The sequence below is a fragment of the Rhamphochromis longiceps genome, linkage group LG3 (genome assembly GCF_057381845.1).
Source record: "Rhamphochromis longiceps isolate RC_006_pf linkage group LG3, R_longiceps_female_GT1.1, whole genome shotgun sequence".
NCBI lineage: Eukaryota > Metazoa > Chordata > Actinopteri > Cichliformes > Cichlidae > Rhamphochromis > Rhamphochromis longiceps.
In genome coordinates, this window is record NC_140559.1 from 13,905,823 (window position 1) to 13,929,625 (window position 23,803).

General features: G+C 42.8%; 1 protein-coding gene across 2 annotated transcripts in view; it reads left to right on the forward strand.

The window, feature by feature from the left end:
- The first annotated feature begins 3,712 nt into the window (after positions 1–3,712).
- LOC146673012 (cytidine monophosphate-N-acetylneuraminic acid hydroxylase-like) overlaps positions 3,713–23,803 on the forward strand; it is a 43,010-nt gene continuing 22,919 nt past the window's right edge. For both annotated transcript variants that reach the window (XM_085401484.1, XM_085401485.1), the window contains exons 1-4: positions 3,713–3,813; positions 19,938–20,148; positions 20,227–20,318; positions 21,182–21,291. In XM_085401484.1, the coding sequence (XP_085257610.1) occupies positions 19,943–20,148; positions 20,227–20,318; positions 21,182–21,291 (408 nt within the window). In that variant the 5' untranslated portion in view covers positions 3,713–3,813; positions 19,938–19,942. The remainder of the gene's footprint in view (positions 3,814–19,937; positions 20,149–20,226; positions 20,319–21,181; positions 21,292–23,803) is intronic.

Genomic DNA, 23,803 nt, shown 5'->3' on the forward strand with positions numbered 1-23,803 from the left:
AGATACTGGGTCTTCCAGACCATCAGCCTGCCTCCTCATGGAAACGCACTGATTCATCACCAAGCCCAACCGACACTGGCATCTGATAGGGTGGCACTGCATGTTCTTCCCTTAGTGTCGCTGTTTTCAGTCTGTTAATTAGAGTTCTCAAACTTGGGATAGACAATATCCACACGAGTCAATACAGCTGTGAACATGGCCAATTATCAGTCAAGTACCAATTAATCATAAAATGATAACTTTTATTTTCTGAATGTTTCAGTCACCCAGAGGATCTTCAATCCCAGAAAATTCCTTCTCCTCATTTGATAATGTCTGTCGTCTTTCCATGCCCTGGTAACTGGCCCATCTGGAGCTGTATCACTTGAAATATACGTACAACAGCCAAACCACACCTTGGTCACACCAACCCCTTTTCCACCCTGAGGATGTCCAATGCTATCCTACTCTGGACTGTTAAAAGTGACTTTAACACCGACTGATCTGTCAGTAATGTTTATTGCATTCCCTGGTCAGGTTAGCCAATCTCTGCACATTGTAATGAACATAATCAACTTGGTCAACATTTTATTGGATGTTATTTCAAACACAACAACAATTAATGAATAACAGAAACTGATGGAGCTGAACATTTATTTATCTGAAATTAAGTCAATCTTGTGTACGGGTTGAATTAAAGTGTGACTCAAAATCTTGGGGTGTGATAAAAAGTGCCTTGAGGCGACTTTTGATGTGATTTGGCACTATATAAATAAAATTGAAGTGAATTGTTAATGACAATCAAGACGAACATCTTTTACTTGCTAGCAAGGGATGCCCGCTTGGTGTCTCAGGAAAGCACTCTGAATCCAACCACAGACGACCTCAACTCTGGCCTCCGCTTGCCGCCTTTCATTGAAAATAGTTACAACACACTTAAGCACCTCCCATTGTAAAACCCCCTATGGCTACAAAAGACAAGGCAATATGTGTGTATGTGTGTGCAGGTGTATGTATGTGCGACAATGTGTGTGTGTGGGTGTGTGCATGTATGAGTTTGAGTGTATGTTTGTTTTTGTGGGTGTGTTCCTGCCCACAAAAGGATCATAAAAGCAGGAAGTTTACTAAGCAACAAACAGAACCCTCACATAGATATCCCTAATAAAACACTGCAGCCTCCCCCACCAACAAACTGGCTGGAGAGGTGGTCAGAGACAAAGGAATGCCTTTGATCAGGCTGCTTGAACTAAGACTTACAAATTTAAGTAACACAATAACAACATTTAACAATTTGACTCCAACAGGAAACATATTCAAGAAACTTAGAGAAGTCCAGATGCTCTTCTTTCCAGGCTCCTTAGATGGAAGAAGAGTTTAAGAAAAATGAAATTGATTAATAAATCTTCTTAATAGAGTCTGTTTATTCTTTAGGCTGGAAGTGAGCGGCTGTGAAATTAGACAATCTAGCCTTCGTTATATCCTCGCCCTTACTTCTGCGTTTTTCTGGTCGCTAGCACCAGAGCATGATCCGCAATGAATCCTGGCATATGGTAGGCCACGAAGCATACACCCGACCCATCCTTCAAATCTAGGGAAAAGGAGGACGCATTTGTTGCCGCATTTGGAGGACTCTTCGATTATCTCAGGACAAATTTTGGATCACTCGTGTTTGAAGACAAATCCACATCATTATAGATTATTGATTGGCTGGAATCAAACAGACTGATGAACATTAATTTATGTGGCAGTTCCAACTGCTGCTCACAAATTTGATAACAAGGAGAAGTCAGTTCCACACTGACAGGCGAAGACGAGGAAGACACTCATCTTTGCACGTTGGCCTCGTCAGTTATGTGACCACATTTCTGTTTGGACTCAAACTGATACGAGCAGGGCAGGTGTCACACAGCATTATTGTTCAGGTGTGAGTCAGACTCTTTGTACTTGTGCAGTCCTATTTAATAATATGTTATTAGTGTTGATGATTCACAAAGAATAGGAACTCTGCTGCATGCAGTAACTGGTTTTTCTAGTTTGGTGGTTCCATGGATGATCATTAAAACCTCATTAAAAACACCTCTGATTTGCATGAACATTATGTGAAACAGAGCAGAGAGCTGATGCTGACTCTCTGCATAAAAGCACAAATATTCCTTCATGTCTGTGGGATTCATTTTATTCTGTAGTGTGAGAAACTTTGTGATGTCTGAATTATGCTCTGTCATTAAAGTCTAGACTATTCATTTTTAGAGGTAGGACTCACAAGACACCCCATAATACAGTAGCATCACTATTCCTCATTTATTGGATTTTTTTTTAACATTTTGCAGTTGAGTATTACAGTAATATGTTTTCATGTTTTTACAGTGCCATGATCTCTTCAATAAAATTGAAGTGAATTGATTTGAATTGGTAGTCTTTATGCAGCTCTGTTAAATAACATGTCGTTACTGTTGATGCTTCACAAAGAAGGAATGCTGCAAACTGAAACTGTGCTGCATGCAGTTACTAGTTGTTCGAGTTTGGTGATTGAAACGTCCATGGAAGATGTTTAACTGGCTGAAAACACCCAACATAATTAAAAACAGCTCTGATTCTCACACAGTAAACCAGAATATGTTGCCAAACCATAAAAAGAATTAAGGCTACCGATTGCTTCAAGTTTTTTTTAAACTGATGAACTTAAAAGTTGGAGCTCTTTAGAGGTCAGACACTTTGATTGCATTTGACATGTGGCTGAAATAAAAGTTAAAGGTTTAATAAATAAATTAAAAATGTTTAGCAACTAGCACATAGCCTCTGGGATCGCTGCGACACACAAACCCTTCCACCATGATATGGTAAGGATTTGCGCAGGAGACAAAACTTGACTTTTATTATTATTATTATTAATAATAATAATAATAATAATAATAATAATAATAACAATAAACAAATACAGTCAGTAAAGTGACAAGGATCAGGATCCATTAAAAATGTCATACTGATGTGATTTTGCTTCATGAATAATTTTTCTTTTTTATCTTTGATAAAATTGCTGTCATTGCATAGTCTGATTATGAAGTAATAAATATATTAATTAGATGATATTTTTAAGCAGCAGGTTGTAAATAAGTTAAAATGACAGCTGTTTGTCCATTCATTATGTGTGCATGACAAACTGTGGTCTGTAGTGAACATGGAAGTGTCAAGTCTGTAGTCATGAGGCAGAATGCAGTCGCATCTGAAAACAGAGGCACACATGGAGACATTAAATGCAAATTTAAAGCAATGAACCACGAAGAAAGGAGACAAATGTTCTAGTGTTCATTCAAATCACAGGTGCCGAACTCCAGGCCTTGAGGCCCGGTGTCCTGCAGGTGTCCTTAATCGAACACAGCTCATTTAAATGGCTAAATTACCTCCTTGACGTGTCTTTAAGTTCTCCAGAAGCCTGGTAATGAACTAATCATTTGATTCAGGTGTGTTGACCCAGGGTGATATTTAAAACCTGCAGGACACCGGGCCTCGAGCCTCTAGTTTGACACCCCTGAGTTAAATGAACTCGATTGTTCATGTCAAGCCCCTCCCACTCTGTAAAGCACTTTGTGATTTTATCTTGAAAGGTGCTATATGAATAAAATTTTACTTTTTACTTTACTTTACTCAGCGTCACCCTGAGCCAGTCCGAGCAGTCAGACAACATATTTTGAGCCCAGCACATGAAGGTGTGGCTCTCTCACACTTTTCAGGTAGAGTCCCGCCTCGTTCCAGGAAGCAGCTCACCTGTGCATCTATGTTTAGTATTCAGGTGTAGAGTGTAGCTTGTTGTTCGTGTCTGTGGTTGAAGAAAATGTAAGTTTGTTTTGTTTCATCCTTTAACAGTTTCTCTTTAGGAACTTTACTGTTTGTTCAGCTCATGTTTGATTTCTTCACATAACAAACTGTGTGTTATTATTTCCGGTCTCTCCATTAAACTCATTCTGTAATGTTTTCCTGGCTAACATCAGCTTTGTGCAGCTTAGTTCAGCATTAGTTCTTCACCTGTGATGCAGAAGTAGAGTAAGTTGATGGTCAGCAGCTGAACTCAGAGTCGTTGTTACTGTGGATCCACTTATTGATGACTGAAGGCAGCTTTTCCTGCCTCCATCAGTCTGTGGAGGAGGCTGAGAGGAGAGACTCAGAGCTCCGGGTCTTTATATTCATTTTTGTAGATTATACTTTGTCACAAACTGTTGGCTCTCCTCCAAGGATGTCATGATGTGACAGTGGAGAATCTTGTTACTCAGACTGTGCTGTTGCACAGCAGATCCAGTTTGACCAGTTTCAAAAGCTGAGAGTCTCACTTCATGTCTCTGTGTATAAAACAAATATAACTTGAATTTTTTTGGTGTTCAACTAAAATTACAAAACCTGCTTCTGGGTCTGATCAGAAATCAATAGCCTTTGCTGTAATAAAATCCTATAAAAGTTGATTTCAAATTTTTTCATGTAAGACTAATTAACAGGCACTTGATAGATTTTAAAAGAAAGAATCTGAAAACAAAACGTTTTAAAAGAGTATTGTGGGGTGTAGGTGGTCATTAAAATAGAAAAAACAACTGAACTATTTTCAATAACAAACCCTAGCATGCACTAATTTTACACATCTCACAACAACAATACATCTTTCAAAGATTTGATCAGTGTTTTGGTTGTTGTTGAGAATTTACATGTTGCTTTTAAAACCACATGAAGTGTGATTGGCTACTGTCCACTGAGACCAAGCATTCAAAGGAGCTTGCAAAGAAAAGCGTCTGGACTTCTTTAAGTTACTTGAAGACGTTTCACCTCTCATCCAAGAAGCTTCTTCAGTTCTAAGGTCAAATGGTGGAGAGTCCCAGATATAAACCTAGTGGGAGTAACCCCCCACAGAGGGACAAAAGGACCCCCTGATGATCCTCTAATCGCCTGAGACAAGGTGTGAAACTGGGTGTGGGCTCCAATCAGCCAGAGTTTCGGGTGGGTTCATTGTGAAACCTGGCCCCACCTTATCATGCGAATTCCTGAGATCAGATGGCCCAGGATGTGAGTGGGCGTTAAGGCGTCTGGGAAGGGATCTCAAAACTGGATTATAGATGGCAGAGAGTTGGTGTCGTAAACCCCCGCCTCTGTTCAAAGATGGTCGCTCACAGTGGACATAGATGGCTTCTTTCACTCCTCTTTCAAACCATCTGTCCTCTCTGTCCAAAATGTGAACATTGGCATCCTCGAAAGAGTGTCCTTTATCCTTAAGATGCAGATGGACTGCTGAGTCTTGTCCTGTGGAGGATGCTCTTCTGTGTTGTGCCATGCGCTTATGAAGTGGCTGTTTGGTCTCTCCGATGTAGAGGTCTGGGCATTCCTCGCTGCACTGTACAGCATACACCACATTGTTAAGTCTGTGTTTTGGCGTTTTGTCTTTCGGGTGAACCAGTTTCTGTCTGAGCGTGTTGCTGGGTCTGAAATGCACCGGGATGTCATGCTTGGAGAAAACTCTCCTGAGTTTTTCTGATACACCGGCTACATAGGGGATGACAATGTTGTTGCGTCTGTCCTTCTTATCCTCCCTCGCTGGTGTCTGGTCTTCTTTTCTGTGCATCTTTGCTGACTTTAAGAACGCCCATTTAGGATAGCCGCACGTTTTGAGTGCTTCCTTTACATGTGTGTGTTCCTTCTTTTTTCCTTCAGGTTGAGAGGGAACATGTTCTGCCCGGTGGTGTAGGGTCCTAATTACTCCAAGTTTGTGTTCCAGAGGGTGATGGGAGTCAAAGAGGAGGTACTGGTCCGTGTGTGTGGGCTTCCGGTAAACTTCGATGTTGAGTTTGCCGTTCTCTTCAATGTGCACAGCGCAGTCCAGGAAAGGCAAACAGTTGTCCTTTGTGTCTTCCCTGGTGAACTTGATGTTTTTATCCACAGCGTTAATGTGCGCAGTGAAGGATTCCACTTCTTGTGTCTTGATTTTGACCCAGGTGTCGTCCACATATCTGTACCAGTGGCTGGGTACTCTTCCTTTGAAAGAGCCAAGAGCCTTTCTTTCCACTTCCTCCATGTAAAGGTTGGCTACAATAGGTGACACGGGGGAGCCCATGGCACAGCCATGTTTTTGTCTGTAAAAGCCTTCGTTGTATTTGAAATATGTAGTGGTGAGGCAGAGGTCTAACAGGGTGCAAATCTGATCGGGTGTGAAGTTGGTCCTGTCCTCCAAGGAGCTGTCTTCTTGTAGTTGTTTTACACAGACGAGACCAAGCATTCTTCTTCTTGCCATCAAAATGGAAACAGCAGGAAGAGCACAAGTTACTTTGATCTTGTCACGATCTGGCTGGCAGACCGTGGGGATGTGGGGAAAGGAGGACCCAAAACGCAGACTCTGCGATGCAAACAGTGCTCTTTATTTACAGTGAAAAGCTGTAAAGACAATAACTCCCCGTTGCTCCCTTGAAACCCGTGTGCGTGCTTCCCTCCGACGTCTGTGCTCGTGCTCCCCGCTGTTGTGTTTCCGCACACCCCATGCGTGCTGCCTTTCTGGACCACTCTTCCTCCTGCAGGGAAACCATAGAAGTAGCCGTCAACACTAACCCTCGGGGGGCATATACAAACAGCACTGACATATACTGACACACACTAACTTGGTACGATAACTCAATGATCCCGCGCCGGTGGGAGCTCCAACACTCTCCTAAGTAGCTCCCCCGACGAGCCCTGATCACCAACAGGTGTGGCAGGAACTTCACGTGTGGCCAGTCCTCCCACAGGGCCACACCCATCAGGCCTGCAGCTGGCTGTGCTCGATCCTCCAGCCACACCCGCAGACATACACGAACATACCCACACCCTGCCTATACATACGAGTGGGACAAAGACTAACACAGCATTGTGCAGAAAAATATAAATAGAATGTGCATAGGTTCATTAACATATGATATCTTACCTAGGCGTTATTAAAACCTCAACTTTATTATTATTCCTCAACTTCAGGGTTTAAGTGTGTTAAATTCACGCTTTTTTTTTTTTTTTTTTTTTGTGTCCCGTTTGGATCTATAGCCATCAGAATTATTGTCTTGAGGCCAAGAAAGATGCCAACCGGATTTATTTTACCAAGTGGATCATCATGGCCTTGCCATATTGGTCCATTTGGTTGACCTTTATTATAATTATGAATTTATTTTATTTTCAGTTGCAAACGGGACAGACATAACTGTGGGATAGGACAGGGGGAAAGAATGAAAGAAAGAGAGGGAGAGAAAGAAAGAAAACCAAAGGGGAGAAGAGACGGTGAGAAGGGGGGGAAGAGAGAGAAAAAAAAAATTCACGCTATTTTAACACTGATGAAAAATAGCAAGCTGATTTTCATTGCGTGTGTGTGTGTGTTATTAGTAGGGATGGGTATCGTTTAGGTTTTATCCGATACCGGTGCCAAACCGGTACTTTTGAAACGGTGCCGGTGCTCAAACCGGTGCTTAAAGAATGGACAACACAAAATTGGTCCAAAAACCTCCCATGTTCAGCTGTTGTTTTTTTTTGTAAAAAGATAACAATGTTAGCCTTTTCTGCAGCTATGGGGCATATATGGTATCACTCTTGGCTGGAAGCAGTGCTTAAACAATGGAAAAAACACAAACTTTGTCCAAAAACCTCTCATGTTCAGCTGTTTTCCACTTTTTCTTTGGTCATTTTAGCCTTTTTGGCCAGGGTGAAGGGAGCATCTGCCATCAAACAAGAAGACAGCTGCATGTAGCTATGATGATGTTTGCTAGTTCACCTTACATGCATTAATGTAATAACGTGGTGAGCCTACTCAACGAAAATTACACACAGACAACATTAAGCTACTCACGCAGAGAAGAACGGCTGCTGCTGCCGTCATCATCCGTCATCATTTCTGCTACACTGGCAGGGCTATGGGCCAGGACTCCATTCTTCGGGTTTTGGGGGGATATTGCTCCGGGTCCGATAACGGGCAACCCACCCGCAGTAGATGTGCACGGTGTGAGGTCTCGCAGCAAGCTATCAAATACGGCGCATTTCTCGGCTTTAAAAAAACCCAAAAAAAAACCCCCGCTATGCGTCGCTAGGTGTTTCATCGGATTTGAGATGTTACCTCCTTTGACAGTATCACAGTATCAGCTTAAAGCACTTGTTGCAGGCTGCTGAGTTTGCATCTTTTGGACCTGGACCTGCCTACTATCCTCGGAAACGTAAAATGATTGGCTAGAATCTAAAGTGTATCACAGCTCAGGGAAAAAAAAAGCACCGAAATAAAGCACCGAAATGTGCACTGCTTTTCGGTCTGCTTACTACCGTTTATGTCAGAACCGGTACCATCATGGCACCGGACACCGGTACCCATCCCTAGTTATTAGTCAGGTTTAATCGATGTCTGTGCAGTGGAGCTGCAGATCCACCACGGCATGTTCTCAAAGCTGCCTTTCATGCACATTTCTCTGCTATAATTGGATCCTTTTTTTAACTACTTTGCTATGAGTCCACTGGTCTTTGTATCACTTTTCATCACAATAAGCAACTTGGACAAGATGATAAACAGACTCACATGCTCAAGATGTTGTCTAATCTTCATGAGCTCCCTTGTATTTATAAGTGTTAGTAAGGTTAATACAGTTTCTGTTTGTGTGTGTGGTTTTGCATATGTTTCTTTATTCAGTGTTTCAGACTCTTTCACAATTTTCACCCTTAAGCAGTCAGTTTTCTTTTTCCCAGGTTTGCTAACCCAAATTTAGATTTCCCACATTAAACAACAGCATTCCTCTGTGTTCTCACCTGCTCCTCTCACTCCGTTGACCTCTCCCACTTCAACAGTCCAATACCAGGCAGTTCTCTTTCCGCTTTGTCCTGCATTCTCTGTCTCTCTTTAACTGCCATGTTATTGCTTTTTGGAACTGCACTCTCTGTCTTCAGCCAGGAGTGAGAGCTCGTTTGTCAGGTTTAGTGACACATGGCGCTGTAAACAATTCAACCAGAAACTTGGCCTGAACGTTTCCAGTGATGTTAACCTATAACTTTCTTCCGACTGCTGCATGTGGAAAATTGATCCAGGTCTGCTTTGCGCCTAAAAATAACAAAACTAAGACATTTTCATTATTATCATCACCGCTTAAAACACACTTATCTCTCTCTGGCCAGAAGCACCAATTTATGTCATATATTCACATTCATAAGTGTAAGTGTTATGTCCCCTGGCTAGTCTAGGGGGTTGAAGGGACGAACATAAATGTGGATAGAGAAGGAGGAGCCAAGATGGTAATTTTAAAAGGTTTATTTAATACTGGTGATGGGATGTGGGTTCAGACCGAGGTGTAACGTCAGGGAGAGCCAAGGCCAACATAACAAACAAAACATCCCTGACGTAGAAATAAAAGAAACTTACCTAATTCCAAAGAAACAAAATATACAACCTATAACCATAACCTACCTAACAACACGTCTGTGAAGGTTCTCAGTCATCCAGGTCATCGTAGTCAAAGGAGCTTGCAAAGAAAAGCGTCTGGACTTCTTTAAGTTGCTTGAAAAGCAACTTAAAGAAGTCCAGACGCTTTTCAGACGGTTTAGAAAGGTCTGGAGCAACAAGAACAGGTGAACTCGACAGAAGACCTTTTGCACATTCAAAACCATATTGACACTCGGGACTCCAAATGAATGGTACCTTCGGGCTGCACAGGTTGGTCAGTGGTGTTACGACTTCAGAAAAATTCCTACAGAAACAGCTGTAGTAACCAACCATCCCCAGAAATCTGCACAGCTCACGGCGTGTTGTTGGCACAGGAAAGTTAAGAATGGCATTAACCTTTGCACTGATAGGGCGAACCTTGCCCTGCCCAACTTCCTTTCCAAGGTAGGTCACTGTAGCCTTACCAAACTCGCATTTAGCCAAGTTGAGGGTCAAGGAAGCATCAGCTAAACGCTTGAACAGAGTGGTTAAGGTGTCAACATGCTCTGACCAGCTGGAAGAATAGATGACCACATCATCAAGGTAAACATTACAGTTTGCCACACCAGATAATACAGTTGACATTAACCTCTGAAAGGTAGCAGGAGCATTTCTCATTCCAAATGCCATGACTGTATATTGTAAAAAGTGATCAGGTGTTACGAAAGCTGAGATTTCTGATGCTCTTTCTGTCAAAGGAACTTGCCAATAACCTTTAAGAAGGTCCAGCTTACTCACATAAGCAGCAGATCCGACGCTGTCAATACAGTCCTCAATACGGGGCAGTGGGAAGGAATCAGGTACTGTTACTGCATTTACCTTGCGGAAATCTGTGCAAAAGAGAGGTGTTCCATCTGATTTTGGCGTAACCAGGCACGGAGAACTCCATGGACTATAGCTTGGGATAGCCAATCCATGCTATAGAAGGTAGTCTACTTCTGTGTTCATCATTTCCCTTTTTGCCATAGTCACACGGTAAGCATGCTGCTTAATAGGCACGGCATTCCCAACATCAATGTCGTGCTCTATTACAGTAGTACGGGAAAGCATGTCCCCAAAGAGTGTTAAATGAATGGTGACGAGCCTTTCAATGTCCAACTGTTGCTCACGGGTCAAGTGAGACAGATATATAGACAACTGGGACAGTACCTCAGAATTAAGCATTCTGGCATTCTGGTAGCTGGCATCACAAAGTTTGAGCCTGTCTTCATCTAAGCTCGACCTCAATCCTGAGGGAGAGTTCAACAAGAGAGTTTCTGGAGATGAGATTGGCTCTGACGGAGATGCCACAGGCTTATCTGCGGTGCCACAGAAAGAGGCAGCTCTAGAATGAAAAGATTTGAGCATATTGAGATGGCACAAGCGTGTTTTACGCTTCCTATCTGGTGTTTTAATCACATAGTCAGTGTCATTTACTTTCTTATCCACCTGGTATGGTCCACAGAAGCGGGCAGACAATGCAGAGCTAGCAGTTGGTAGAAGAACCAAAACCTTGTCACCTGGATTGAAAGATCGAGGAACGGCTTTTTTATCATACCAACTCTTCATCTTCACCTGAGCAGAGGAGAGGGCTTCTGCAGCTGGCAACCTGGCCTTATGGAGGCGCTCTCTGAACTGTGAAACATAATCCAGAACATTAGTTTTCACAACATGGTCTGTTGACAAGAACTGTTCTTGCAACAACTTCAAAGGTCCCCGAACAGAATGACCAAACACTAGTTCATTTGGGCTAAACCCAAGGGACTCTGCATGACCTGCTTGAAAAGTTTAGACAGAAAGTTAGTTCCTTGGTCTGTCTGTGAAGAACTTTGTCAAAACTTTAATCACCAAAGGTGCAGTTATTCTTCTGAGTGGGACAGGTTCTGGAAAACGAGTCGAAGTACACATTGCAGTCAGTAAAAACTGATTACCATTCATTGTCTTGGGCAATGGACCAACACAGTCCACAATGACACATTCAAAAGGTTCACCAAGTACTGGTATAGGATGAAGAGGAGCTATAGGAACTGTCTGGTTTGGCTTTCCTGCAATCTGACATGTTTTACAAGTGCGGCAAAACTCAACTACATCAGCCTTCAATCCTGGCCAAAAGAAATGGTTGAGTATCTTGTTGTACGTTTTTGTAACTCCCAAATGACCAGACAGAGGGTGCTCATGTGCATGGGAGACTACGTAGTGACGATACTCAAGAGGCACAACAATCTGATAAGTAGTGCTCCAGTCACAGTCATCAGAACAGGTTCCCTTTACGTCCGCTGTTAGACTTGGGTGGGCAGTCCACTTGCGCATCAAGACCCCATCTTCCAAGAAATAAGAAGCCTTTTTATTTCCTGTTTCAGAAAGAGAAGTAAAGCATTTAGTCAATGAGGGATCAGACTTCTGAGCAGCAACAAGGCTTTCATGTGTGACTGGCAAGTCTAACTGTGGGAGATGTAGATCCTTCCACTTCTCAGCAGTATCCTTTGAGCCACTTTTAAGATCAACCAGGGTTTGCAAATCATCTGTAGCCAGAGCCTGAGCCAACGAAGAGTCTGACAAATCAATTTCTGCAGCTTTACGTCTTGCTTGAGCCCTGGTGAGAACACAAGCAGGAAAAACAGATGGGGAAACATGTTGCTAGGTCGTTGCTCTTCAAGTTTGATTCTGGATCAAACTGGTAAATCAGATAAAATCACAGATCGTGACCCTCCCGTATCTCTGAGTATTCAAATGGGTTTTTCATCCTCAGGCTTCCCAGTCAATGACACAATGCCATCTAAGAGGAAGGGTTTGAAGCAGGGATCAACTCCTTCACTTTGGTCCCTTCTCTCAGCACGGATGGTTTTAATGAAACCTACTCCTTTTGGTGACTGGTTCTTGCGCTTCAAAGCGGGACATTCAACAACAACATGACCAAGTTTATGACAATAGAAACATTCCCTTTCAGTCCTTGGAGCAAAAGTCTGTCGTGGGCTTCAAGGATCCTTTTGTGGGGGAGGTTCTCTGGTGGTAACTTCACGTTTCTGCACAAAAACAGTTTTATGAGTCAGCACAAATTCATCAGCTATCACAGCTGCTTCTTTCAAAGTGGAAACCTTCTGTTCATTAAGGTGTACAACAATGCATTCTGGCAGGCCATTTTTGAACTCTTCCAGCAGTATCAGTTCATGTAAGGAGTTGTAGTCAAGAACTTTACTTGCTGTTATCCATTTATCAAAAAGAGTAGCTTTTTCACGAGCAAACTCTACAAAAGTCTGATTTGCTGTTCTTTTGTGATTGCGAAAGCGTTGCCTATACGCTTCGGGAACAAGTTCATAATCAGCAAGGATAGCAGACTTCACTACATCATATTTCAAACTTTCTTCCAAAGACAAAGCAGAACAGACTTCTTGTGCTTTGCCTACCAATTTGCACTGAAGAAGCAATGGCCAAACTTCTCTCGGCCAGTGCAATGAGGCAGCAACACGTTCAAACACATTGAAATATGTATCAACTTCTGATTCACGAAATGGAGGTACCAACACAATGTTTTTACTCACATTGAAACCACATGGGTTTACATGGGAGGAGGTTGTTTCACCAACAGATGAATTTGCAGAACTAGGTTGAGTAGTAGTACTTCTTGAAGTCTGTGCCTGTAACTCCAACTGACGCAGTCTGACCTCCCTTTCAATCTGCAACTCCAGCTCCAACTTTTTCAGCTTTAACACCTTTTCTGTCTCTGCTTCCAACTCCAACCTGCGAAGTTCCAACTCTGCCTGACGAGCTTGGGCTTTATCCTGAGCCTCAAATTGTAATTTAGCCAAACGTACCTTGAGTAATACTTCTTGTCTTGAACGAGGAGAAGATGGAGCAGCAAAAGAAGGTGAGCCATTAGTGCTTAAATTTTCCACCGTTTGTTGCTCCACAGCAGCAGGGTTTTGCCCTTCTTCCTTTAACACAGCAGGCTTCACTCCTTCATTAGGGGTCCTGTCAAGAGGAACTGGCAAACGAGGTGATTTAGAAACAGGAAGCAGGCCTTCTTCCACAAGTTTGTTTGAAACAGCAGTTTTCAAGTCCTCTTTCACCATTTGCCTTGATACATTTAACTCAAAGTGGGTAAAGGCAGCCGGTGTGGTGTTAGCTTTAGCTTAGCCCGTAGCCCTCCGCGCCTACCTCACCTTTGTTTACGATCTCGGCGCCGTCTGCGTGCACTTCCGCCCGGCCGGGGAGAGTGGGCAGCCTCCGGTGTTCTGGAGATCTCTGGGATGAGTCGGAGATCGGCGATAAAACTGTTGGAGTTATGAGTCCAGATGTCCAGAAGCTCTTGTCTGCTGTAGGTCAGCAACGCACAGCAATTCTGGACGAATAATCCGGTTAAAAGTAGATAAAAAAACCGCTAAATAGCAGATTCTGGAGAGACACTGAGCCTAGCGTTGTTCACGCGCCGCCATCTTGGAATTACATAGATGTTCACTCCCGGCCATTTAGAGCCTCGCCTGTACTTGTATATGGTGAACCATTAAAGTTGAGCCATATACAGGGTGAGGGGAGATGACCCTTTGTGATCAGCAGGAAGACAGACACACACACACACACACACACACACACACACACACACACAGTTCCTTAGCTTTTTTGTCACACTATATGGGTTTTACATTATGTAACCAGTTTAAACCAGTTCGACTGTGTTTGTGTAAACCACGGTGGTCAATAAAAGAGCCTGCAATCAGAGTCAGTTTGAAGTTGGCTGGAAACAGGTGAATATGCTTTCAGCTCCAAGAGCCTGGTTCCAACCAGGCTTCCCTTGCGCTGCAAGTTAAAACCGGTTGTGTCAGGGCTCTGTGTGCGGGCAGGTGGAGATGTGGATCCAAGTGCAGGACTCTGAGACGGAAATATAACTGAAAACCACAGCTTTATTGCTGGCACCAACAAAACAGAAACCAAACATGAAAATACTAACTGGAACACACAGGCAGGATCTGAGGGTACGACGCAACACCGAGCACGGGCAAACACAGGGCTTATATACACAGGGTAATAATGAGGGAATGGACAACAGGAGGGAGACACAGCTGGGAGAGATCAGGGCTGACGAGACAGAGGGAACAAAGCTGCACACACTAACATAAGACAAAGACTTTCACAATAAAACAGGAAACATGAATCACTACTCAAAACCCAAGCAAATCATAATTCAGAGAAAAACCAAACATAAGAACTAATCTCTTAACAAGAATAACTGAAACATAGATTATAATAAGAATCAACAAAGCACCAGAGAAACATAAAGAACATCATTCATCAACAACATCCATCATTCAAAAAATAAACCAAAACATAATAAACTCAAAATGCTGGGTCGAATCGCCCCAGAACTGTGACAGGTTGAGCTGTTTGTTTTGCTTTCTTCATGGGAATAAGTCTTTGATCCAGCTGGGCCTGCAAGCGCAGACCCAACAGCTGCCTTTGCTGAATTGTAAAGAGTTTTAACCTATGATATGAATCGGGGCCAAAGCCAAATTTGCTCGAAGTATAGAAGAGGTAGTCCCACTCCATCTGGTCGAAGGCCTTCTCAGCATCAAGTGACAGTAGGGCTTCATGTGTATCGGTTGAGGGAGAGTCATGAATTATACTCAAGACATGTCTAACATTAAAGAAAGAGTATCTGCCTTTGATAAAGCCAGTTTGGCCCGTGGAAATGATTGTTGGTTACACAACCTCTAAGCACTGTGATGAAATTTTTGCAAGAATCTTCGCCTCATTGTTTAGCAGTGAAATCGGCTGGTGTGAGCTACATTGGGGAGGGTCTTTATTCTTTTTCAGAATGAGTGAAATAACCTCTTCCCACATAGTTGGAAGGAGAGTGCCAGATGAATAGGACTCTGAAAAGACTTGCAAATTCGTTAGAGAGCATTTTTAAAAATTCAAAAGAGGAAACCATGTAGTCCAGGGGACTTGCTGCTTTGCATTCCACCAATCGTCATCAAGACCTCCTGGATGGAGAGGTCACTTTCGAGTTCAGTGACCAGTTTAGGGTCAACTGTGGTTATATTGAGGTGACTAAAGAAGGTGTCCATAGCAGACTCATCTTGGCTTGACTCTGGGGTGTATAAAATCAAAGTAAAATTGTTGGAAACAGGAATTGATTTCTGCGTGGTCGGTAGGCCCTGTTCATCAGCTATTTCAGAGATGAACTGTTTGGATGACTTTTGATGTATTTGATTTGCTAAGACTGTGCCAATGTTTCTCCCTCCTCATTGAAAGTACATCTAGACTCTAGGATGAGTCACTCCACTTTCTGTGTAGAAATAAGATCAAATTGCCTTTTGAGGGCCTGACGTTCCTTAAGGATGCTTTCCAATGGTGGGTGACTGTAGTTCATATCTAGCTGCAAAATATCATCTAATACCTGTTTCCAGTGCTCAGTATCAGCTTTTTTTCTTGCTGCTGAGAAAAAGATCATTTGGCCCCGAGGACAGGCTTTCAGTGGCTCCCATATGACTGAAAAAGACATCCCAGGGGTTTGGTTTTGTTCAAGAAAGTCTCTAATCTCAGATTTAGTCAAATTCATTAATGTTTCATGCGAGAGAGTAAAAGAGGATTAATCCTCCTTTGGCCATATATGCGACTGGCACCAAAGATGCGCATTCTCATCACTAGGGTAGCGTGGTCCAAAATAACAATAGATTGATGATTGCAAGTTTAGTTTCTATCCAAGAGAACCTTTTGCGGACAGGAGATTAGTAGGCATGTGCCCTTGAAGAAGGATTATGAAAATGCAAAATGTCAACAACGGCGTAGGATTGGAGAAAGCATTCAACATTTTTTTTTTGCTGAGTTTGATATACAGGGAGTGCAGAATTATTAGGCAAGTTGTATTTTTGAGGAATAATTTTATTATTGAACAATAACCATGTTCTCAATGAACCCAAAAAACTCATTAATATCAAAGCTGAATGTTTTTGGAAGTAGTTTTTAGTTTGTTTTTAGTTTTAGCTATTTTAGGGGGATATCTGTGTGTGCAGGTGACTATTACTGTGCAGAATTATTAGGCAACTTAACAAAAAACAAATATATACCCATTTCAATTATTGATTTTTACCAGTGAAACCAATATAACATCTCCACATTCACAAATATACATTTCTGACTTTCAAAAACAAAACAGAAACAAACCAGTGACCAATATAGCCACCTTTCTTTGCAAGGACACTCAAAAGCCTGGCATCCATGGATTCTGTCAGTGTTTTGATCTGTTCACCATCAACATTGCATGCAGCAGCAACCACAGCCTCCCAGACACTGTTTTTTAGAAAGAAAGTGTACTTTATTGATCCCCGTGGGGAAAATCCCTCTCTGCATTTAACCCATTCACTCAGTGAAGCAGTGGGCAGCCACTGGGCGCCCGGGGAGCAGTGTGTAGGGACGATACCTTGCTCAGGGGTACCTCAGGGTAGCTGTTCAGGGGAATCGAACCCCCGACCTTCCGATCATGGGGCCACCACTCTACCTACTGAGCTATCCCTGCCCTGTTCAGAGAGGTGTACTGTTTTCCCTCCTTGTAAATCTCACATTTGATGATGGACCACAGGTTCTCAATGGGGTTCAGATCAGGTGAACAAGGTGGCCATGTCATTAGTTTTTCTTCTTTTATACCCTTTCTTGCCAGCCACGCTGTGGAGTACTTGGACGCGTGTGATGGAGCATTGTCCTGCATGAAAATCATGTTTTTCTTGAAGGATGCAGACTTCTTCCTGTACCACTGCTTGAAGAAGGTGTCTTCCAGAAACTGGCAGTAGGACTGGGAGTTGAGCTTGACTCCATCCTCAACCCGAAAAGGCCCCACAAGCTCATCTTTGGTGATACCAGCCCAAACCAGTACTCCACCTCCACCTTGCTGGCGTCTGAGTGGGACTGGAGCTCTCTGCCCTTTACCAATCCAGCCACGGGCCCATCCATCTGGCCCATCAAGACTCACTCTCGTTTCATCAGTCCATAAAACCTTAGAAAAACCAGTCTTGAGATATTTCTTGGCCCAGTCTTGACGTTTCAGTTTGTGTGTCTTGTTCAGTGGTGGTCGTCTTTCAGCCTTTCTTACCTTGGCCATGTCTCTGAGTATTGCACACCTTGTGCTTTTGGGCACTCCAGTGATGTTGCAGCTCTGAAATATGGCCAAACTGGTGGCAAGTGGCATCTTGGCAGCTGCACGCTTGACTTTTCTCAGTTCATGGGCAGTTATTTTGCACCTTGGTTTTTCCACACGCTTCTTGCGACCCTGTTGACTATTTTGAATGAAACGCTTGATTGTTCGATGATCACGCTTCAGAAGCTTTGCAGTTTTGAGACTGCTGCATCCCTCTGCAAGATATCTCACTATTTTTGACTTTTCTGAGCCTGTCAAGTCCTAATTTTGCCCCATTTTGTCACGGCGGGGTGCACCGTTGTGTTTTTTGAAACAGGACCCAAAAGTAGATGTGGACGAGGTGTTGCAAGTTTAAATAGAAAGCGATCCTTTATTTGGATGATTGCAGGGGGTTAACCAAGGAACCCTAAGCAAACTAAAAAAACACTAAGAAACAAATACTACGAAGTTCTATGACTAAGACTATAACTATAACTATGACTATGGTGGGGATAACAGACGACCCGACAATGACTTTCAGAAAACAGAGGACTTAAATACACACATGAGGTGATCAGGGGAAGTGGAGACACATGAGGAAACAGCTGACTAGGATAAACATAATTATGCACAGGCAAGAGTAAAACTAACCGCATGAACACAGAACACAAGACCCTTTTCAAAATAAAACAGGAAACATGCAGACTTAGACACGACAACACAACTTAACAGGCCTAACACGCATGACAGACTAGAAAAGGAACCAAACATAACCACACAGACATGACACATGAATCAGGGAAACTTAGTACAGGGGAGATGACATAACATGACATAAGATGACATAAGAAACAGGACTACACAGTAATCTAGAAATTAACTAGGTGCACTAATCTAAGGCACAAAATAAATACAAAAGATACATAAACTCAAACACTGGGTCTCTTGACCCAGGACCATGACACATTTTGCCAAAGGAAAGGAAGTTGCCTAATAATTATGCACACCTGATATAGGGTGTTGATGTCATTAGACCACGCCCCTTCTCATTACAGAGATGCACATCACCTAATATGCTTAATTGGTAGTAGGCTTTCAAGCCTATACAGCTTGGAGTAAGACAACATGCATGAAGAGGATGATGTGGACAAAATACTCATTTGCCTAATAATTCTGAGCTCCCTGTAGGAGTATCCTTATTACTACAATAGTTAGATACTAACCCCATGTTTGCTTACTGGTGGTGGTCAGAGGGCCTGGAGGCGCCAGTGTCCGGCAGCCTCGCCTCTGTCAGTGCGCCCCAGGGCAGCTGTGGCTACAATGTAGCTGCCATCACCTGTGTGTGAATGTGTGTGTGAATGGGTGAATGACTGAATGTAGTGTAAAGCGCTTTGGGGTCCTTAGGGACTGAGTAAAGCGCTATACAAATGCAGGCCATTTACCATTTATTAGAGCTTCTGTCTAGGTTAGAGAACACACAGTTTGTGTCTACATCTAAGATGAGATTATGTGTGGCCATATCTGGAATTTGTGAGAATAAATTGACAAAGAAGTTTTCATCATCGCAGTTGGGAGCATAAATGCTAGCTAAAATTAGTCTGAGTTGATAAAGATGGCAAACCACAATAATATAACGGCCCATAGGATCAGATAAAATGCTTGATACAGCAAAAGGGATGTGAAACATCCCTCGTCTTAGAGTTAAAGTTGAAGTGGAATAGTTGGCCTGCCCAACCAGTCCTCAATTTATGTTGGTCTGCTAACTGGTTATGTTAAGCACAAAAAGGTCCTTACACACCTGAAAGATCTCAAGGCTGATATCTCTGTTCTGCAGGAGACTCACCTTTGTATAGCTTCGACAGCAGCCATAGAGTTATCTAATCAAAAACCAACATTATGAATGTATTTGCACACCCAGACTCCAAGAAGGAGAAAAAAAAAGTAAATAAATTCTGGCAGTATCCCAAGCCAAGTCACCATGTAAAACCCGGTGACCCTGAAACCCCATCTGAACAAGACCACACATAGAAATGCTGGCATTGGGAAACACTAGGACCAAGAGAAAACAAAAAGCAAAACTGGCAGCCGCCTGGCTATAGCTCTGCGAGCGCACATCTCAGTTCTGACCTGATAATCGTGGAGATATTGTTTTTCAGAGAAGAAAGGATGTCCGATTTCAAACCTTCATACTTCATCACGGTGTCCGACTGCAAGCAACACGATGAACTCCCACTTACTTTCTTAGCATGTGCTGAGGATGTGCCTGGCCACTTCCCTGAGGAGCCAGTATATTTATATTTACGGAGTTTAGATGCCATTTCAGTTGTAACTACTGCTCCGTTTTTTTTCCCATTGGTTATTGTAAGACTCCTTGTGCTTGCCTCAAAAGGTTGTGCGTTAAAACTTTTCTTTTTGAATTTGAACATTTAGGTGCAATGGCCTCTCAAATAGCAAAGGTATTGTTGTCATTGGATGCTGAAGCAGTTGGCTCACTCAAAGAAGGAGTGAATTTCAAGAAAAGCACAGAGGATGGCAAGTGTTACATCATATTTAAGAGCAACAATGACTTTAAAGCATGCAAGAACCAGTGCAAGCATCAAGGGGGGCTGTTCATCAAAGACATTGAAGATCTGGATGGCATGTGAGAGCAGGAGCAGATATCAGTGATTATACATTGTCAATTTTTGATTATAGCTGACAGAATTGTCTGTTCCCTCAGGACTGTTAAATGTACCAAACACAACTGGAAATTAAATGTGTCAACAATGAAATATGTGAACCCACCTGACAGCTTCTTGCAGGATGAGCTTGGTAAGTTCTGTCTATAAAATGCCATTTACTGTATATTGATATTCCACTTCCTGCAATATGAGTGTTGGATGCTAAATCTGGAATATAAATATGTAAACTGTAAAGGTGCATTACGGGATGTGTGGGGACCTTATAGTTATAGCTCTTGCCACAGTAGGCTCTAACAATCAGAATAGCAATTACCTTCATTACTTTATTAAATTAAATGCTAAACTGGTAGAGGGCCTTTTCTAAAGAATAACATGACAATTTATGTCAATAATTGTAATCAAGAAATGTCAAACATATTCTTTCCAACAGACATTTTCCATGCTGCAAATGACTGGGATGTAAACTGTTTAATGCAATGTAATTCTCTCCTTGGTAATTTACATTTTTTCACTCATCCACGTGACGTCTTCAGTCTCAGCTGACTGCAGGTTTCTCCAACCTTATGAACAGTACATTTGCACAATGACTGAAACCAGCCCACTGAATGAACAATGGGCTGTGAGGTCAGTTCTTTGGTCATTAATATGGAAATGGTGCCAGTGCTGCTAGTTTCAGTCATTGTGCAAATGTACTACCTCCTAAGAACAATAATTAAACATTTGTGAAGAGCTCTGACCAGGAAAGCAAACCAAAACAAGAAACCAATGTCAAACATATCCTTCCAACTGACAATTTCCATGACTGGAACTGTTTAATGTAATTTATTCCTCTGAAAGTAATAACAATTATACATTTGTGCCAAAAAGCCCACTACAGTATAAATACATGTGAGTCAGTATGAATGACCATATTTAATGCATGGATAATAATATAATGAGAATAATATAAATACCATTTAAATACTACACCTGAGCTTCTTGTCGCACTTGCAGAGGTATCAATGTTGGATGATGGGGGGCTTCAGTTGGTGGAACTGAGCCCTGTTGATCCCTGGATGGCTGATCCTCGAGAACCTCTGGAGCTCCAGAAGGGAGAAGTGAAAGTACGTGTTGCTGTTACACTTTAAATAACAAATGTTTTACAGAGTTTTTCAGACACCGCTGTGCATTGTTTTACCCTTATTAGACTGTTATGCAAAATTATCTGTGTAATAAATTATATAAGTAATAATAAAAATCTTAATTATGTCAAAGTATCTCAATAATGAATGAAGAGGAAGGTCTGTGTATTCAGACTCACCTCTGGTGCAGGTGCCCACCTCTCAATTTTTAAATGCATGTAGACATTGTGTGTAAGCCGTGAGACCAGTTTTCCCGTGATTCACTCGCGTACGTCAGTTTGAAGAGGAAAAAGAACTCCACGGGACTCCGATGTGAAAAGATGTAACAAAAAATTTATTCCACGGTTTTGCATCTTACAGGAGTGGTCAGGTTTAACTTGTCCTCAACAAAATAACATACTACGGTAGGAAAACCGTGTGGCTCTGTTCTACCCTGCTGCCCCGTATATCTTATGCCGTGTTAACTCTTTTTCTCTCTCTCCCCCCTCCCGCACCGCATGCACTAATTGGCATACATCCGTGATGCCCGGATTTTACTATAAACACCAGTCTTTAAGGCACATGTATACATGGTACTACATAACCTAGTTCCACCATAAACATGCATCTATTTCCTAAAATTATTAATTACACAACAAGCTTAACAACAGCAAAATATAAATACTAAACATATGAACTATCTTAACTTGGCTCCTACATACCGGCCCCTAATTGTGACTCTATTACACAATTACCAATTTACACTTGTGGAGCCAAAGTACACAAACTTCAGTCTCTGCAGTTGACTACTTCAGTCCGATTCCTGCAGAAGGCAAATCTTCGTAATGGGCCTGTCCAGTACACTCGTCTTGGTTTTGATCCTAACCTGCCGCACCATTCCAGCCTTGTCTGAGATAGTATGGATTACTTTCCCTGTAATCCAAGAGTTGCGTGGGGCTGTATCGTCAACAATAAGCACAATGTCTCCAACCAAAAAGTTGCGAGATGGACGGGTCCACCTTTGCCTCTCTTGAAGTTGCGGCAAATATTCCCTTGCCCATCGTTTCCAGAATATTTCCGACATGTATTGCACTTGCTTCCATCTTCTTCTTGCGTAGAGATCTTGCCTGTCGAACAGTCCGGGAGGAAGAGATGGTTTGTTCCTGAGCAGCAACAGGTGATTGGGAGTGAGTACTTCCAGATCATTTAGATCACTGGACGCTTTGGTTATTGGCCGACTGTTAATAATGGCCTCCGCCTCACACAGAAGTGTATGCAGGCTCTCTTCATCCAGTGTCTGCAGCCTCAAGGTAACGTTTAGGATTTTCTTCACTGACTTGATCAATCTCTCCCAGACCCCTCCATGATGGGGTCCTGAGGGAGGGTTGAACGTCCACTGAATGCCTTGTTGTTTTAGGTGGTCTTCAATTTTGGACACATTCCATTCAGCAATGGCTCTTTTAAGTTCACGCTCTGCACCAATGAAGTTAGTTCCATTGTCAGAACGAAGGGTCTTTATCTGGCCTCGTCTGGCTATGAAGCGACGGAGAGCATGAATGAAGGAATCTGTGTCCAGCGAGGCTGCCATCTCCAAGTGTATTGCACGAGTAGTTAGGCAGGTGAAAATGACTCCATACCTCTTCACCGTACTTCGACCACGTTTGATCTCAAACGGACCAAAGTAGTCCACTCCGCAGTTTGTAAATGGAGGGTCATCTGGCAGAACTCTGTCTCGGGGTAGGTCGGCCATTTGCTGCTGTCCTGCAACTCCATGCTCACGCCGACAGGCAATACACCTAGCGAGTATTTTTCGTACTGCAGAGTTGGCACCGGGTACCCAAAACTTTGTTCTCAACTTGGAGATAACATGATTGCGACCACTATGAGCCAAGTTCTCATGTATTTCTCTGAGGATAAGCTTCGTGACGTGAAGATCCTTGCTCAGGATTGCTGGCCGCTTAGCCTCCTCGGGTAGTGCTGCTCTGCTGAGTCGCCCTCCGACCCTAAGGATGCCTTGTTCAAGTACTGGACTCAGTTTGAAAAGACTACTAGTCCTCTTCACCCCCTGACCTTTAGAAAGTGCGCTGATCTCCTTAGGAAATGTCTTCCTCTGACAGTAGCGAATGATTGCTTCTTCAGCCTTCGCAAGGTTCTCTACCGTTAGCTTGTTGGTGTCCCCTTGAAACAGGCTGTCCTTGAAACCTTCCATATCCCTCTCGACTTCAGGTTGTGTTTTAACAGCACACAACTCCTTCCCTTTGCGACACAATTGCAGCAGAATGCTCTTGACTTTAAGCATCCATGCCACTGCCCTTTTAAGTTTAAACCAGGATGAGAAGTACTGCAGGAACTCCAGCACTACATCTTCACATTCCTTGATTGTACTAGCACACACCAGGTTACCCTTTACCTCTGGGTCATCTGTAGTCAGGCCTTCAACTGGGTGCACCTCTTCTGGCCACTCTTCCATGGGTTTGGTGAGAAAGTCCGGCCCCTGTAACCATGTGTGGGACTG